The 20,253-nt window shown below is 35.0% G+C and overlaps 1 protein-coding gene across 1 annotated transcript; it reads left to right on the forward strand.

Annotated features, from left to right (window-relative positions):
- The first annotated feature begins 2,853 nt into the window (after positions 1-2,853).
- LOC129254039 (hyalin-like) lies at positions 2,854-19,116 on the forward strand. The gene is made up of 10 exons (XM_064104877.1): positions 2,854-3,463; positions 7,060-7,275; positions 7,715-7,984; positions 8,507-8,755; positions 9,607-9,879; positions 10,179-10,409; positions 11,205-11,234; positions 13,790-13,825; positions 15,061-15,239; positions 15,827-19,116. Exons 1-10 carry the CDS (start codon positions 3,370-3,372, stop codon positions 16,016-16,018), a joined length of 1,770 nt encoding a protein of 589 aa, XP_063960947.1. The 5' UTR covers positions 2,854-3,369; the 3' UTR covers positions 16,019-19,116.
- Positions 19,117-20,253: the final 1,137 nt, after the last annotated feature.

The raw sequence follows: 20,253 nt of genomic DNA on the forward strand, positions 1-20,253 counted from the left end.
ACAACAATATGCTCTTTTCGTAACAGTTATCGAGGGTAAACCTTTGTCTTTATTTATTTTCTTCACTGTTTTTATTTCTGTATATGTCATGTTTATTATGTATGCTTGTAAACCAGGCGTTGTGGCGTGCGCCTGTAATCCAAGCTATGCGGGGAAGTTACAAATTGATGCAGAGGTTCGAGGTTCGAGCCCTGGTCACGTCTTTCGGTTGGTGACGTTAAAGGTCGTTCCCAGACGTAAATAATCATATCTGATTGATACACGTCTGACAAAACTCAAAATACACACACACACATACACACAGGCCAATTGGCTTGAACGGGACAAACCTGTTAAATAAATATCTAAACAATTGATGCGAGCTGAAAATTTTTGATATTCTGACCTCGAATTTTGAAAATCTATTTTAGGAATCAAGAATAGGATGGGTATCTCTATCTCATTTTATGCGAGCGCTAAGCGCGAGCAGAAATTTTTTAAACTTCCGACCCAAAACTGGACATTCTAAGCACTTTTTATAACCATGAAAAGGATGGGTATCTTTTCAGTGATGCGGCGCGAAGCGCGAGTTTAAAATTTTTGATATTCAGACCCAAAACTGGACATTCTAAGCACATTTTGTAACCACGAATAAAACCGGTTTTTTAGGCAATTTATGCGAGCGCGAAGCGTAAACTGAAAATCTTTGGACATTCTGACTGAAAATTTGAAAATTCTAACCACTATTGCTGATTATGAACAGGATGGGTATTTATTTAAACAATTGTGCGAGCGCGAACTGAAAAAAAAATTGATTTTCTAACCTAAAATTTTGACATTCTAAGCACTTTTGGTAATCATGAACAGGATAGTCATTTAACTATAATAAGCAAAACTGTACATTTTGAGCACTCTTTGTGACCATGAACAGTACGAGTATCAATGTTAACAATTGATGCGAGCGCGAAGAGCGAGATGAAAAGAATATATATATATATATATATTCTGACCTAAAATATTTACTTTCTATGCACCTTTGGTAATCATAAACAGGATGGGCATCTAACTAAGCATTTGACTCGAGCAAACATGAGTTTGGCGCCCCATGTGAAACATGAATATGGCGCCCCTCCCTATACGTTGAACATCAAATTTGCGCCCCTTTGTCGAACATCGATTCGGCGCCCCCCTAGGGAGAACATCAATTTGGCGCCCCTATGTCGAACGTCAATTCGTCACCCCTAATTAGTCGAACATGAATTCGGTCGAACATCAATTCGGCGCCCCTAATTAAAGCGCCCCCCCTCCCCTCGGTCGGACATAAAGTCGTTGCCCCTCTCCTACCATGTCGAAGATCAATAAATTCGGCGCCCCTATATCGTACACAAATTCGGTGCTCCTAGGACGAACATCGTTTCGCCCCCCCCCCCCCAGGTTTAACATCAATTCGTCGCCACGCTATGTCGAACATCAATTCGGCGCCCTAGGTCATGTGGGTAAAAATTCAACCCCCCACCTTTGGTTTAATTGAACATAAATTCGGAGCCCCTATGTCGAACATGAATTCGGCGCCCCGATGTCGAAAATCAATTCGGCTCCCCTAGGTAATACATGAATTCGACGCCCTCCCCTCTAGCTTCATCACCAATTCGGCGCCCTGCTATATCGAACATCAATTCGGCGTCCCGAGGTAAAACAAAGTCGGCACCCCCTAGCTTGAACATAAATCCGGCACTCCTAAGTAACACACTAATTCGGCACCCCGCTATATCAAACATCAAGTCGTCGCCCCCTATGTCGAACATCAATTCGGCGCCCCTAGGTCGAACATCGATTCGGCGCCCCCTGGGTCGAACATCAGTTCGGCGCCTCCCCCTTCTCCCTTTCCCCCTTTTTTCTCTTTCTCTTCTTCTTTCCCTCCCTTTTTCTCCTCTTTTCTCCCCCTCTCTTTTCTTCCTCTTTTGGCGCCCCCTTTTTCGCCTACCCGACCCCCCAGAATACGCACTTGGAATCTATGACACTGAAGGCTGTCACTCTCTTACACTGTTCAATGTTGGTTTAACATAAAATTATTTCAGAGTGTACCCCCCAAAAAAAATAACCCTAAGCTCCCCTCTCGCCAATGCAATTCCGTTGCCCCTCCCCCCAAAAAAAAGACGACTGACGGTAGCCATCAGGATTATGCAGGGACTAGCTATGAAATTTAATTTAATTTACAAAAAAGACATAAGTCTATTATTCTTTAAACAATCATTGTTGAAATTCCTGAGAGATATGAAACAGAGTTTTATTCACTCTTATTGTATGAACATGGACATGGAATAAATTAATATGCTGCACGGAGAAACAAAAGCATGCACATTTTAGTTGTGATCTTGACTTTTAGACAAGTTATAAATTGGTCGGTAAATTGAAAGATGCATGATATCAAAGAACACTTTTTTTCATTTTTTACACCCACCCATACCCTCACATCCGAAAAGATGACGTCACACACTATTTCTTTTGTATTCTCGTATTCTCTTTGTATTCTCTTACATGAAATATATCAAAGATTTATATTTTTCCTTCTGTAATGTGTTCAAAAATTATTATCATAATGAATTAGGATTTAATTAATTCTGAATCGGAACTTCCTTGTCATCGAGTCGACAAAAAATGAATTATTTTACATTTTCATATCATAAAATACAAAAGAATGGGTGATGACGTCATCCCAATCTCTCCTCTCTCTTTCAAGAATTATGGAGAATCAAGTTAATTTTTCCCGCTATATAGTTCTGAAGGCTTGCCCTTATTTGGATTAGAGATCACTCAAGTGTGAGTGTGGGTGGGTTAAATGATATGACTAGGAATACAATACATTGTAACAGTAGACACTTCTTTTTCGGAAATCAGAAGACATGTGTGATATCTACTGACGATACATGTTTTCTTTCCATAGTTTACACCTCTATTGTTAGAAACCATCGGGGAGTATATATACATCTTGAGCGTTCATCATAAGAACTGCAACCTTCTCGTATCATAAAGTCATATTGGATTTCCCTCGGACTTGGTTTTAGTATACCTGAGCTAGTTTCTGAGTTAGTCCAGATTGGATATTTACAAAACAATTCTACCAATTTGAGCCTCAAAACATGCGAGTATAATTTCTCCTTCCTTGTCTGCATAGTGGACGCTTTCTTCACTTCAGATAACAAATTTGAATTGTCAAACTTTGCACAGTGATCTACAGAATACGTTTATATCCGCAATTCAAGATCTGTGATTATAGAAAGGACACTTGATAACTTCTTTGTTTTTTGTTTGTTTGGGGTTTTGGGGGAGTTTTTTTTAAGAGTATTGCGCTTTTGAACAAGGAACAAGATCAGAATATTTGTTTTAATCATGGAGTTTCATCGCCACCTTCCAAGACCATCAATAATTCGATTTTTAATTTGTGGAATTTTCTTCATTTTATGCAATGGAGCAAATAGTCAGAGTAAGTGAATTAAATTTATATTGTGAGTTGTGACAAAATTAATTCATTTTGATTATATTTGATTGTTTGATTAATTCTAACCCTTTCCCATTACAGTGAATGTATATTATTATTAATGTATTATTCATGATAGGTATACACATAATCATGTGTTTTAAGAGTAAACAATTTGTAAATAAATTTTGATATTACAAATTCAGATTTATTTAGATTCGTCCTGAATATTTTTATGTATTAAAAGCTACTGAGAAATCACAAGAGCATATGATATACTTTAATATTTTACTCATTAATTATTCGTTAGTTATTACATTTTACTTTTAACTTTTTAGTTATCCAATTTTGTAAAACATAAGCTTCCGATAAAGATTGTACTTTTTCAATTATTTTCTACTCTGTTTCAAGTGAAATTATAGTTTCATTTTCTTAAACAATGATTGAAGTTCAAATGAAACAGTACAAAACTATCAAAGTAAAAGCGGGAGGTGGTGAAGTTCACAATATTGATTGCAAATCTTGACAAGTTTGTGAATAATGATATAGTGAGGGGAAAAAATGATATACACACTCTTTCATTGTTACAATTTTTTTCCCATCCACAAAATAGACTTTAAAAACCCCGATGGAAGGCAATTCAGGAAAAGATCTTACCACTTCTAAATAAAGGTTTAAGGCATTTTACATTTAGTGGAACCGACAATTTGATACACATGAATGTATTATAAATGGAATGATTAATATAAAGATACTGAACGAATACTACATTTTTACTTTTCTGGCTTTTTTAATCAGGTTCTTTCATTTTATTTTAGGCTTGTTAGATGAGTGAAATAAAATTATTCATATATTATTCTTAAGGCCGTAGCAACCAAGACTATTTTAAAATAAGTCAGAACCTGACAAATTACGTCACCAAATCAAACACTTGAGACCTATAGACCTATTAGATGATTTGTGTTATTTTTGGCCCACCACTGAAGGACTAAATTTTCTTTACTATTCATCTTATTACTAAAATAATACCACGGTCGATTGGTTTTCCTCTTTGAACAACATTCCTTTATGTTTCATGTCCCTCTAAAATATATTATATTGGAACTTTGACAAGGTCAATGAATAAATTAAAGTAAAAGAAAATAATAAAGATGACGCGACATTGGGATTCCATGAGAATTCCCAAATACAATGGTTAGGATCTACTTCCACCGGAAATTAAAATCTAGTCCTTAAGGTTTGATATAAATAAAAAAATGTTATTCTTTCAATATGTGAATATAATTAATCCAGTTTAAGAATTTGGAAAGGGAGATGTATATGAAAAGAAAGGCCTATTGTTGCAAAGCTTCATCTGCACTTGTTCCTTTTTTATATCATTCTTTATGAACCCCGTTAAGTGACATCCAAGTATAATCATTCTCAAAGAAGGCAACGCGTGCTGGCGATTAAGCAGATTCGTAAAGTGGACAACAAATAATTATCTGGACATAAGAGATAATTTTGTTTGAAGTGAACTTTCACAGTGGGAATAAGAACATGGCAAATATTTAGAAAGTGTTAGTCATTAAATGGCATAAGGCAGTCATGTAATTTCGATTGACGACCATTCTTTTCTCCATCATGACCATGAACTTGCAAAGTCTTTAAACAAAATCATTATAGTCATATACTGTTTAAAATGTACATTCTTTTGCATTGATTTGTATGGTTATGTTATATTATGTGTAATCATTTCCTATTGAGTTGACTCGAAATGAATTAAACCAAACTTAAACTTGAAGAATACATATTTCCATGATTATTATGCTGATTACAATAAATAATTCATTTCATATCGAAACGGCCTGTCTATATGAAATGATTGTGATAACATAGACTAATACATAGAAAGGGTTTCCGTTTGATAGCCTAGCTATTACCCTTTGAGGCATGTATCACCAACAGAGAATGACCAGGCTAGTGTACGGACCTTTAAAGCTAATTTTATTTTGCTGTTTTTTTATAGTATAATTACAACGAAATAAAGAAACATCAAGTTATTGTTCAATAATGATGTGATATACTAAGAGAAATACAAGCATATAGGAGTTAATAATTTACATGAAATCTTACATAAAGGGAATTCGTAAACCAAAAATGTAAAGAACTTGCCTTGACCAAAACATTTTTTTCATAGTTAGGTCTGGTCATGGTCGGAAACGAACAAAGATCATTTATCTTGCGCAGTATATATGTGCAATACAGAGTAAATTGAATTTTGAAGTGTATTCTCGTTAAGAGGAATGAAAATAACAGAGGTGTGTCATAGCTATTCAGATAAACGAATTCGTCACAGGACATTGCATTTCACAAAAGATTAATTTTATGACCATGCCCGGGGGGGGGCACTCAGTATATAATGCATAGTGGGTATGTGCCGCGGAGGGGACCCCCATTTTCACACTCAAATTTTCGTTCCGAGGCATAGCATTTTTGTCTTATCGAGACAAAAAACAAAGAAAGCCGCTCCAAGGCATAGCACTTTGTTCTTATCGAGAAAAAAAAAAAAGAAATCCGCTCCAAAGCTTCGCATATTTTTCGTTACGCCGTTCCGGTCGCATTGATCTGCTGCAATTTTGGTGAAAAGCGGCCGCCGAGCGCTGTCCGACCATCGTCTCTGCGCTAGCGCACCCAGCGGAGGCCGCGTATAGCTGCATCATGCACGCATGCCCGTTCCATAGGGGTACATACGCACGTACTCGCACGCTGGCGATCCGTTCCAAGGACCCCCGTTTTCACAAAATTGTAGTTCCGAAGCCCGTTCCCAGGACCCTCCTTTTTACAATAAGCCCGCTCCAAGGCCCCCGTTTTTTGTCTCGCCCGCGGCACACCCCTACCACTTTTTTGGTCGAGTGCCCCCCCCGGGTGACCATGAATGAATGACCACATCATGATTATGTGAGACACAAAAGGGATACTCATTTTACTCCATTCCTTCTAACAGATGTGATTAATTTTATATAGAAAAGATTATCGTGGATATAGGCCTAATATACTGATCAGCACAGTCTTCATGGACTAAATAATATTTCACAAGAAAGGCTTTCAATCTTATCGATATTCACCATCATCGGATCATTAGTGGGTCAATTTATTTGGAAATGAGAGAGCAACCAAAGAGTAATTACTATACAATTTATTCTAAGTAAACAAAAATCGCCATCTTTTCAGAATCATCTGACTGATGAATTATCATTTAGTCACGTGTTGACATTCCTTCCATTCGTTCGTACAGTATTATTGATTTGTCATGGCCCTGTGAAGCGGGGTGCTGAAGTACCCCAAGACTTTCCCTGGGCGTGCTGCGTGTATTATTCTCTGTAGGCATTAGGTGTAAAAAATGAAGAAATGTATATAAAATGACCTACATTTTGCAGTAACCCCCCTTTTTTTCTTGTCCAATTTCTGGGGACCAAAATAACCTTCATTTTGTAGAAAAACTGGAATTTTTCAAAGTTTTCAACATTTTGTTCACACAATGTTTTTGTTTCTTCAATTCAAGTAGCCTAAAATCGTCGTGACTTTTTGAGTAGAGCTTTTGTATTTTATTCAAATTACAGATGTTATCTGCAATTCTGCGGATTCGGCTACATCTAACACCTTTAACACATACAACGTTACTGTTCCTGGGACTGACAGCCCAATATTGATCTACGACCCCGCAGAATACGGTCCAAACATGAGGTTACCGGTTGGAACTACCGAGGTTACAGTGACCGCTTACATGACGTCATCGACTCCTATTGGAAACTGTACATTTAACATTACTGTTAGTTGTAAGTAATATGAACTTTAGTCACATCTACGCCCTGGCCTATTTGGGCATATTTTTTTTTAGTATTAAACATCTTGACCATTAGATTTAGATTCAAGTAACTTTCCATGCATGAAAGGCATACATTTTCTTAAAGCTGAGCGTGATGGGTACTTTCTAAGCATGCTAGGGAACTGACAAAATGGATGTTCCATCGAGTGAAGAAAAACAATTTTTGCAGCTTTAGGATACGTTATGAAGTTTTGATAACAAATTTGTAGAACAGGTATGCTACATTTGCCATACAAACACAATAAATGTTCGCCCTCATCACTTCTGGTATCTTGAATTACAACATAACGCTATTCAAAATCGTCCATATTTAGTCCTTGAATAATCAAAAGGCTTCAATACTCTTGACCAATGTATATTTCATTTTATATACTTGATGAATATGACAGTGGATGAGCTTCCTATTGCTTGTCCTGCAACAAATGACATCGAGCAAACAGATCCAGGCGAATCAACTTTTCAGTTCCAGATCAACTCTCTAGACTCTCTTCCGGGATTTGACTACGCTTCAATTTCGCCAAATTTTGTACAAAAACAACCATCGACGAACACGAGCGGAGTGGTCAATGACCGTTTTCCTGTCGGCATCCATGCTGTCAGCTTACTCTTCTTCGATAATTACCTAACTAAACAGTGCAACTTTACTCTTATAGTCGTCGGTGAGTATTAAAATATATCTTTCCTTTTCTTTTCCCCTTTCTCACTTCCCCTTCCTTAGTACCATAATCGTTTGACTACTATCTTTCTATTCCACAACCCTTCTTGGAAAGCCACATCAAATTATTTCATCCATCTCCCTCTTCGATTTCTGAGAACTATCCATCAAAAGACTCGTTCCTCTCTCTTTCTATACCTGGAGAACCTTTGAGGGAAGGAGGAAGAAAAGAGCTGTATTCTAGATTAACAGTCTGTATAAGCGGGAGGGGAATAATATTAAAGAAATTCATCTAAAGATTTCCTCGTTGCTTCAGTCCAAGGAATCTTCATCATTCTTTCTTACCGTATTTCGCTACTTTAAAAAGACCTTTTTAGTGTTAGATACTAAAGTCCACGTTTCACTAACACTACCAGGTCCTATATGAATCATTGTTCATAGGAATTTGCCTGATGCAGACTTAGCCATAGAAATCCTTCTCCTTCATATATCTTACCGTTCATTAATTTTCTTTGACTAAAACCAGATGTAGAACCACCAACGGTCACTTGCCCAGACGATATCTTAGCTACCACCACGAACGTCATCACATACACACCTACAGGAATAACAGACAACGTTCCCGATCCCGATACTCTACATAGCTCCATCACCTTTAGTCCCGTCACTCTATCACCTGGCTCCCGATTCCCGATAGGGAATTCTACTGTTACTATTTCCGTTACCGATGGAGCAGGGAATCAGGGCGATTGCAGTTTCAACGTCAATGTAGCATGTGAGTGTCAAAGATCTGTCAAAGATCAGATATGTATTTTTTGAAGCATCTAAAGTGAATTGATATAGATAGTCAGTGGTGATAATGATTAAATATTCACTAAAAAGTATGTTTCCCCCTTCCAAATGGTTCATAATTTCTCAAATCCATTCTATACTACCGGTATAGACTTACATAAATTCCTCAATAATGTATAAGGCCTAAAGGATAATCCCAATCCCCATGTACTGTTAACTGTTAACCAAAGGCTTTTGGCATTAGATAGTCCCACAAACTATTGAATAAAAAGAAATAATATTTCAACCAAAGTACTGAACAAACAAGAACCAGAACAAACGGGATTATTTTTTTTTTCAAGCTCATGATCAGCAACCAGGCATGTATCACACTTTCTTGCAGTTTGAAGAAACGTTTGATTTGGTTGCATGAACTGAACTGATTGATTTATATGGGAGTGGGGTGGCGACCCCAGACTCAACTTTAGTCTCAATTTTACATCCGTATTACAACTTCCAATGTATAGTTTGGTGTTAAAGTGTTTTTCTAAAGAAAAGTCTTTTCTTAAGAAAAGAAAATTTTCAGATACTAACTGATCTACAACTTTGTATTTCTCTGCTTGCTGCAGGTGTTTGAAATATAAATTCTATATCCATGTATATTTAGAAGTTCTTTAAGTGTTTTTCTAAACAGAAGTGTTCATCTTGAAACTTTGAAACTTTGAAAACTTGAAAATGAAACTTTACACAATATAGCTAATCTAAATCCTCGCCTTTCTTTGCCTACTGTGTGTAAAATACAAATAATTTATCAGTTATATTTAAAGTTCTTTAAAATTACTTTATGTTTTTCAGTACAAGAGCTACCAATCACCTGTCCTGCGCGATTGGATCTAACAGTGGAGACTGATCGTGGTCAACCTTACTTCACTTACCATGATCCATTATTCAACATCTCTTATTCTACAACCTATATACCATATGAGAATATTACCATGGTGAGAAATTACGGTGGAAGTGTGAACAGTCCTCAGCTGGCCATCTCAACTCAAGATCAATATGTCTTTCTTACGATATCAGACGGGATGTTGTCTAAGACTTGTATAGAAGCAAGTGTTCAAGTGGAAGGTAACATTTCAAATAAAAAATGAATGAAAGTCGTACAAAAAAAAAGAAATCAGTCTAAGTATTGATTCCAAGAAGAAAATCAGCATAATAAATACAGGTATGTCTAAAAATGGATCGAAACAATAACAAGAAATCTAGGACCGTACTATAACATAGGCTTATTGGAAAAAAATCGGTGTATAAATTTTTTTATTTTCACAAGCAATACGCATATCAATTACATTACTGCGTGATGTTTTTAATTTAGGTAAAAATGGATCGGTTGTAATGAGATTTCTCTGTTGCTTTCTTCCTAACAGATCGAGAACCTCCTGTGATCGTTTGCCCAGATGACATCTACCAAACTAACACTTCAATTGGTTCTAATTTCCAACCAACCTTTTTTGATAATTCCGGTAGTTCTTTAGATTCTGCGATCATTCCCTTACCACATGGAATATTTTCAGTAGGAACAACAAACTATACCTTTATTATATCCGATAGAAGTGGAAACAATGCGTCGTGTTCGTTCAACGTTACTGTCGAAATTGGTAAGAGTTTTTAGTTGCGTTTTTTTTTTTGGGGGGGGGAGCGGGGGGGGGGGGGTACTCATTCATTAGTATAGCAGTGTGTCCATTTAAAACAAAGGAAGATTCGTTTGAATAAATAATGTTTAGTCTATACTCCTCCTTATAACATTGGAAGAATACTTTTTAGACACTTTGATCGTCACTATATATGCTATAGCAGTGGCGTGAAGATAGGGGAGGCTTGGAGCATTGGCCCCTAAAAAGTTTCACGACAACGAAAAAAAGGAGGGAGAAAAGGAAAGGGAAAAGGTGAAATGTGATATCATTAATTTTTCTGAAAAGTATGCCAAATATAATATAATATAGGGCTATCATGTTATGTATTCATTTTTCTTCTGTCAGACTCCTCTATTTGTCAAAAATATATTCACAAAGATTATGTTAATCAATTATCAGTGATAATTATTGTATTCGGCATTTCTGTTTCGAATCTTCATGGATGAAATGAACACAAATTTCAAATATTTAAAAATAGGCCTACACTGTGAAAAAATATTGGGTAAAATTTAAACCAGCACAAAGGTAATTATGTGGCCAGCCAATTTGGGGCAGTATTTTACCCAATGCGGGAAGCATGCAGTAAGGTTAAAAAATAAGCAGCAATTACTTTAGAATGGGCAAAATTTTCATCACACTGGAATGCCCAAAAGAAATGTCCAATGTTGGTTGAACACATAATTACCCCCATAGAGCATTTTCACCCAATATTTTTTTTTAGAGTGTATAAATATATATATTTTTTCTCTTCCTTTATAGTCCCGGAATCAACGACTGCCTCAACTGAAGGTAAGGAACTTTCTTGCATTATGAATTTTAATTAACATCACAAACATCATTATTTATAAGAATTCATGATCAGACGAATACATTTTGTTATATTGATTTTTGATGTCAAATTTTGTATTGTAACAAAATAAATGAACATCAAGAATATATGTAAGCAAATCACACTAATTTCATTTCATTTGTGTTTCTCATTTTATTAAAAATTCAAATTAAGGTGGAGTAGATTGTAATAAAAAGTCAGCTCTGAGTGCATGTTTTGTAAGATTTATGACAGGAAAACGAAGTAAAATTTTATGAGATCGAGTCGTCACTCAGGAACTCAAATGTTATAGTCAAGTGCTTGGATTATGGAGGTTGCATGATATATTTAGTTTCGTTTGGGTCCATCCAAACACACGTCTATTATTGATCACTGAAAACATTCCTTGTACATCTTGTCTAGAAATACTGTATTTTTTGTTTATGTAAATGTTTTAAGGAGTTGGAAAGTTAAGTTTAATCTATTCAAGCCAATCGATTTCTACTTTATGATTTTTTTAACACAAACGGAACAATGTAAAAGAACTTTCTTTGCACGGTATATCATTAATGATTTATTTGCACCGGGACGAAGAACGCTTTCATGAACATATATAATGTATTGAAAATGCAGTTCAAATGACAATGAACAGTAAGAAGATCTTTGTAGAAAATTGATAAACCGGAACAGCAGTTTTGTTCTAAGTTTCGGAGCTGCAGAAAAATTGCAAATATGTCGTTTGTCCAGAGTTTAGGAGGAAAATGCTGTTTTGATTTACCGATTTTCGACAAAGACTTTTATGGTTGATCTTTGTCATGAAGGGTTCTGTGTCCTTGTGCGAAAAATCCCTAGGTGCATGAAATAATTATGTACCATTTTCCACTTGGGGATATCAAACAGTGTCCTATCATTTTAATTTGTAATCATTGGTGTTTTCATTTAGATATATATTTATTTATTCGTTTATTTATTCATTTATTTTACTGCAAATTACAATAATGTTATTAATAATGTATTCAGTGATAAAATATGTCTATCATTCTGACAACATGCTATAATCACTTTCATTATGCCAGTATAATCGGTTTTCATCGTTAACAGGGTTAACGAAAAAAATAGCTGTCATCTTAAATACTTTAAGGACAACTATTGTGAAGACAAAAAAAGGACACCGTTTCACATAAGACGTTAGCATTGACAAAATTGTCAGTCCTGAGTCTCTATTCAGAAAATACTTTGTTATTGGCTTAGAAGCACCGATATAACTTGTCAATGATGACAACTTTTATGAAATGGTGTCCAGACTTTCCTCAAGGAGAGTGGACTGGTTAATCGTTCTTGACCATTTATACGATATTTCGACAATTGAATCGACATGGAATCACGAACTAAACCCCTTTTAACACTGCTATCATCGTGAAAACCATTATTCTATTTTTCACAGCTAGACGTAGTACATCATCACCTTCCTTTTCTGTTACCATGGTTTCATCCATGACTTCCATCCCTGTATCATCCATCTCATCTTCTATAACACCATCACCTATGACATCCATATCTTCCATTCCTACCTCAACTCCTTCCATCCCAATCTCATCCCGGGTCTCATCGATCACATCATCCCCTTCTATGATTACATCATCATCTTCATCCTCAATAAGGCATACGAGCTCGAATCTTACCATGGTTACGGTAACGAATCCTGTTACAGTAAATCCCATACCGGCCACTTCCATGAGCGCCAATCCAGTCACGTCAGTGTCTTCAACTGAAACAAGATAACAGCCTGGAACTGTGAGCTCTGGTAAATTATGACATTGTGATAAGTTGTATCATTTGGATGTGTTCCATGTCACAATATTAACTGTGCACGATTAAAGCATTATACGGATTTGAAACAAAGTATAGACGTAAGTTTGTTATGTAATTTCGAACATAATTGGTTGCGAATTGTTTAACAGTAGGCCTACATTATCATTTTTTTCATTATCCATCTTTTTGCACTTTGTATTTGGGTTCATCCAAGAAACTAATCAATTCATCACATTTATTGTAACAAAATAACTTACACAATGATGTAATATTAAATTAAATCATTTCTTACTCATAATACATTCTTATTTTTATGGCAGACATGACTGTGCGTCGATATGTAGAATATTATTCTTATTTTTCACTTAACAATTGATAAATTGATGTTAGTGTTTTATTGCAATACCTCTTATTTAGAAAAATTATATCCACTTTGTCAATATTTGATCAAAACACGTCCAATATTAGAGAAATCTATTTATAATTCTTTCGAGGCTGTCCTAGACTCCGTATGTACAATCCCGTTATTCATTAATTTTGTAACTAAATACGAAACTTTTAATCAAAATATTTTAGGAATTCTTCATTAATAACTTTTAAATGTAGAAGATAACTTTTTCTTGACACTTCCATGGGTTTAAGCGCTTTCAAGTATATAGATGATAGAATGTTGTTTGGAAATAAAATATCTTTATCATGGCGTGTTTTTATTTTTGTATTTCAGAGTCTACCAATGTGATGGAGACAACAGTGGGTAACGGTAAGAATCGAACAATACATAAAATTAAAGAAAGTCCTCCCTCATTTAGAAAAGTAATTTGTGTCACTTTAATAAAAAAAAGTGTTGATAACGAAATACCCGTTAAGAGTATTCCTATAGATAAACCTACTGACTTACTTATGGATAAGGATCCGTGAAGTTATACATAAATGTTTGTACAAACAAACATTTCTTACTATTCAAAGTTCATAGGAAACAGTTTTAATACCATAATAAATGTTATTTTAGGGTAACGTTAGGGATTCGAAAATTTTCGATTTTTGGTCAATAATCTGTGTGGATTTAGTCACTGTAATGCAGGAGGGCTAAACATTGGAAATTTTATCAACTAGTGATGGATAATTAAAAAAAAAACACTTGGATATGCATTATAGAAGAAAAAGAAATGACAGGATGAATAAAGAAAATGACTTGTGACAAAGAAATGATAACTAGGATTTAATGAATGCTTATTCAGGAGTGACCAATTCGATAAATCTGAGTTTTACATAGAAGTAAGGGCGGAAAAACTATGGTTTATACATTTTCCCAAAGGTATTTTACTTAAAAGTTTATGAATCTTGAGAATTTACCTGTTTTGTTATGTGTGTATTGGAAAAGTTGTCTTATAAGTGACTCGCATTTCTTGTATCTAATCGATTTATTGATTGGTTGGTTTGTTAGTTGCAATGTAACAACCCTTTTTCAAATGCTTACATACTTTTTGTCATGATAATAAATAAGACTGAAGTAAAGTTGCTCGGTTGTGATTAGCTTAATATTAATGACACACAAATATATCATAACATCATTTAAAATATTGAAAATAAACACAAATGAGTAGAGAAATGCAATTTAAAGCATGGTAGCAACTCTATTCCTTAATTAGTGCCATATCCAAGAAAATTCGAGACTGGAGCAAACACTAACATTTCGCCTCGTTCCAACCTTTGACACCAGTATTTCCTTTAGTTTTTCATCAGATAACACTTTCATTTTTACCTTTATGTGCGCCCCCTAAAAGTGCCCCCCCCCCTCCCTGGACGCATGTTCCCATGCACTTCCTAGATGCGTCACTGCCAACTAAAAAACAATATTACTTCATCTTTACTGGAAGCGCTTGCAAGATGCTTAGTATTACTAATTTAAGTTGCGCCCAAGGTGTTTTGTCTTATTGCAAATGCAGTTGCATGTCCGGTGCTCTCTAAATGTCAAATATCTATTACGTATCATAGATGACCAGAGGATGACCAATTATTTACCCATTATCATCGGGTGTTCCGTAGCAGCTGGTGTCATTCTCATCATCATCATCATTCTAGTTGTCATCTGCAGCACTCCAAGTAGAAGAAGAATATTTGGGATTGGACCTAAGGAACCCAGTAAGATCAAACACGTTGGGGCGAGCAGACATGTAAGTAATAGTGAAAAAAATATGACAAATAAGACAAGACAACGATATAGATCCTATAATGCTGAAGGGTTGGTAGAGAATGGAAAGAGGATCTCGTCAATAATATAACCTTCGGACATGTCATTTTACAATTATAAGTACAATTCGACCTCAATATCTCAACGTCGCTTTGTAATCCAAGTTGCTATACGACATAAATATTTAACGTCGTGTTGCAAATCGAATTAAAAGAAGACATTAATTCTGCGAAGAAAGGATGTCCTCTTGATATTCGTGTTATATTTCGATTGACAAAAAATGTAAATATTTCATCTTGTGTTATGAGTGAACCGATTACACGACGTCACAATGTCGTGTTGCAAATCGAATTATAACGTAACTTAAATGTTGACATCATTTCGTGATTATAATTGCAACACGAACAAACAAACAAACGATGTAAATAACATTAATTAACAACAGCCTACAGCAGCATGGTCAGTACAATGTTGGTGGTCGTATAAATGTTTCGTTGATAATGAAAATTTTCATTAAAAAAACCAAATGACGTGAACATTTCTTTTCAATTTGTGTTTGTTGTACTGCAGGGTGTCGCGACCGATTCTGTTCTATTAAACGACCACCTCGAGTCAAGCAAAAGTAACATATATGAAAGCACTGATATCGATGTCGAGATGGTTGATACTCCAAGTGGAGCTGGATTGCAAGAAACCAATGGATCACACCTCAACCACGCTTATGACATGACGGATGAGATGATGGGGAGGTCGAGCTTATGAGTCTTGGACATCGAAGACGATATCATCCTCCTTTCAATTAAGAATGTGCATCCAACCTAACTTATTATTTTTTAATAAACCAAATCCCCGGATGCACTCGCAGCTTCTTCTTTTTAAAAAACTGTATTATAATTTAATAGTTTTTCTTTAAAATCTCTCAGAAGAAACTATATGGTATTATAAAAGAGATCTAACCATCAATGATACCGCCAAACAAAGAGGAAGGGGTAAAGTTCCACGGCCAAGAAAAAAAATGGGAGAAATGGGGGAAGGAGAGGAAAGAAGGTGAAATATATTAGTTGTTGAATATTATCTAAAAATCTATTATAAAATTAAATTTTCATTTTCCCACATGCTGTGTACCCCTAAAATCTTTGGCTCACATACGCCACTGATCTAGGTGAAATGTGAAATTTTGCTATATGGCATGTTTTTGAGCGATCACTTATTCCACATGTTCCATCCATTGCAACTCCCCGTCAATCATGAATCCAATGTACTTAGCCATTTTTTCTCTTTTCAGACGATTGTCATTTAGTGTGACAAAAGAAAACCTTTTCTCCATTAAGGATTAATTGTTGTCCAATGAACCCCACAAAAGTTCATTTCACTATTCTAATTCATTACTAGATTATAATGGTCTGCCCTGTTATGATGTAAAGAAAATGAAATAAAATGTGTTTTATTTAATAAATTAACAGACTTTACTATCAAAGTTAATTTCGATCGTGTGCATATGTATTTTTCTGTTGTTTATATAACATCCCTTTTAAAAATAGGGAAGACTTAAAATACTAGGATCCTTTACAGTATATTTCTAATAATTTGAACAATAGTTGTTTAGAAGGTTATTTTAAAAAAAAGCATTACCGAGACAGGGTACTAGATGCCAATTTTAAGTATAACGGCTGAAAAAATATATTGATCACTAAACTATTCTAAGATGGGAATATTAGATAATATCAAATTTATTATTTCTTAATACTCTAGTTAAAAAAACTACATGATCCTTTGTAATATGTTTAGACAAGCTTTTAAACTTAAACATTGCACTCTAGCTCAACTCACTTTATATTGTCATAACAGTACGTGTTTACAGGCCTTGTATTACCACTCTCAGTTGTAGCTCCTATATTTGTATATGAGTTTGAGTTTGAGTTTATTCATTTACTTAACAACAATAAAAATAACGATAACAATGTGTTAACATCACAGCACAAACGTTACTATTCTAGTATACAGATGTAATTGCTAACATTATAAAGGATAAAATGAGAATACAAACAATAAATCTGAATACATAAAATGTGACGTGCGTGTATAAACCTAAAACAAATGTGTTAACATTTTTAAAGATCCCAGTCACAGTTTCCAATATTGATAATCTAACAATAAGATACGTATATAGTTGAATGTTGTTGTTGAGAAGGAACCAGAAGGTAGCACAAGTATATCGTTCATAAGTTTATGAAATATATCAATTTGTATGACTGCAAAGACTAGGGATGAATGCATTTATGTCAAATGTTCCTAATGGTCATGCTGACGTGATGTGTGTACAAATCAAAACAGAAAATGTGTATTTGTAATATTCTGTTTTCATATTTTATTTGCAAACCCTTCTGCTCAATGCTTAGTCCAGTCGGCATGTAAAATCTATTTCATCCATTTAATTAGTATTTTGTTGATCAATAGATTTTTTTCAAATATATAGTCAATGATAAATTGTATGATGTGTATAATAATGTATGTTTTTTTTATTGTATGATGTAATACCCGACTAACGTTGAGAGAGAGAGAGAGAGAGTACCAAAAAAGTGATAGTGTAGAAGATATGAGCCTGAAGTTAATGATCGTTTTAGCCTACGATTCGCATTCATGCATCTTCTTCATATGTCATTGTACAGTAGATCCATGATTTGAACATTGTCAATATACTAATAAGGTATGCACGCAAATCCTTTGGTTTCTAATGACGTTGTGTGTTTAGGGGATTTTTTAACTGTGGTCTGGCTTGAAATGCATGCAATTAACTCTTTGCTATTGAAAGTTACAAATGTCGATTTTTATTTACTGAAAGAATTGACTATCAATTCTTTATTCAAGTACAAAAAGGTTAACCTATTATTTTGTTGCTATAAGTATTGAAATTGGGATGTTGTTTTCATTTCCTTACTATATCCCGATAAAATATGTATCCGATTAATTTCCAATTCGTCCTATTGCCCACTCGTTTACTATCATTTGGTCTACCATCAGTTCGTCCACTATCCATATGGTTCAAATGCCATTTCGTCCAATTACCATTTCGTCTACTAACCAGTTGGTCCAATAGCCATTTAGTCCATATACCATTTGGTCCAATTGGACCAAGTGTTAATTGTGCGAAGTGAATGAAAATGAAATGGATATGGTTATGAGAAGAAATGGTCATAGACGAAATGTTGATTAGACAAAGTGATGATTGGACCAAATGGCTGGTAGACGAAATGTTGATGGACGGACTGGCATTAGACTAAATGAAAGCAGACATTTGTTGAGTGGACGAGTTGGCAATAGACGAATTGGCAATTAACCTATAATCCTGGCTATGACTCTTCCATGATTCAATTTTTTCTCTGTTGCCTCCGATACTTTTTGTTTGTATGATTTTATTCTGGAACTTATGATATCTGTATTCCAAAATTTATCTGTGAGTTATTTATATTGATCGTCATGCATCTAAATTATTTGAACATGATTAACTGCATTAAAGTGTAAATTCTACTCATTGTTATATTTGGGCGTTGTGGCGTGCGCCTGTAATCCAAGCTGTGGGGAAGTTACAAATTGATGCAGAGGATCGAGGTTCGAGCCCTGGTCACGTCTTTCGGATGGTGACGTTAAAGGTCGGTCCCAGACGTAAATAATCATATCTGATTGATACACGTCTGACAAAACTCAAATACACACGATCTATAATTGGCAGCTGTAAAATGTGTATGTTTTTTATTCTTTATATAGGCCTACATGTATGTAGAAGTATTTTTATGCATATTTTAGCCCTAGATGCTAACCATGTGAATTCTTAATAAATTATTACTCTTTGTATACCTTTCTTTTATGTTTATATCTTCTGTTTATTGATATGATCAAAACATGTTTGTTGATTTATGGTGTAGGCCTAATATGCAAGTAAGAACGTACTGGTGTATAAAAGAGATAACTTTCATAATATAGTTCAGTATTAAAATGTCATGCCCGTTCTCTATTCACATGGATACTATCCCTCGGATCATGCTCGGATATAAACCGTGGATATATAGCCACTTTCTTGGGCAATACTCGATACTCTCCTAAGGGACAATCATTAAGATCAACCTCCAAGAAAATGACCCCCATACGTCATAGGTACCCATATTGTAGCAGTGTCAATATAAACCCCTAAAAAAAGTTTGGAAATCTGAGTTTGGCCATTAATTTCTCCCAACTCCCAATTTTACACAATGCATATTTGACATCATTCAAAAGTTAATTTAATTCTCTTTAAAATTATACCATGATTGTTATGGTCATGCCATCACGAAAAGAGCAAGATTCAAAAGTGTTGGATAAGGTCTGAATTGAAAAGCTGCAAAACGAGCAAAAACAAGTTTGAAAATCTGAGTTTGGCCATTTCTCCCAACTCCCGATTTTACACATTGCATATTTGATACCAGCCAAAAGATCATTTAATTCTCTTTAAAATGATACCATGCTTGTTATGATCATGCAATCACGAAAAGAGCAGGATTCAAAAGTGTTGGATAAGGTCTGAATTGAAAAGCTGCAAAACGAGCAGAAATAGTCATGAAGGGTCAATACAGAACATGATTCTTTTGTCTGTGTCAATAGAGATGAAAATCCATTCAAATCAAGCCCCTGCTTCTTCATTTTTTTGTTTTGTTGTGGTTTATGTAGTGGTGGTTATGTGAGATAACATGGTCTGAGTCGTGGTTTGAAATACCCATGCATGTTTGTTTGTTTGTTATGTGTTTGCTTGTGCAGAGGTGTGTTTGATTGGTGCATGAAAACAATTAAAGGAAACCGCTGAGAAACTCACTCATCACCACGGAAAAAAGAACAGTGACTTTCAATATTGTGTCATTTTGCCACTTTTGAATTTTGACCTTGCCCCACATTTCAAGGCACTGCGCCTCCATGTGAACCATAATCATATCATGTAGGGTATCATTTTAAATAGAATTAAATGATAT

Source organism: Lytechinus pictus, chromosome 1 (assembly GCF_037042905.1).
Source record: "Lytechinus pictus isolate F3 Inbred chromosome 1, Lp3.0, whole genome shotgun sequence".
Lineage (NCBI taxonomy): Eukaryota > Metazoa > Echinodermata > Echinoidea > Temnopleuroida > Toxopneustidae > Lytechinus > Lytechinus pictus.

What these genes read in the sequence shown, in the direction of transcription:
- LOC129254039 (XM_064104877.1), top strand. Translation starts at nt 3,370, where the DNA reads ATGGAGTTTCATCGCCACCTTCCAAGACCATCAATAATTCGATTTTTA. An exon ending in CAATGGAGCAAATAGTCAGA is followed by an intron (nt 3,464 to 7,059) that starts GTAAGTGAATTA and finishes TTCAAATTACAG; the next exon opens with ATGTTATCTGCAATTCTGCG. An exon ending in AGCAAGTGTTCAAGTGGAAG is followed by an intron (nt 9,880 to 10,178) that starts GTAACATTTCAA and finishes TCTTCCTAACAG; the next exon opens with ATCGAGAACCTCCTGTGATC.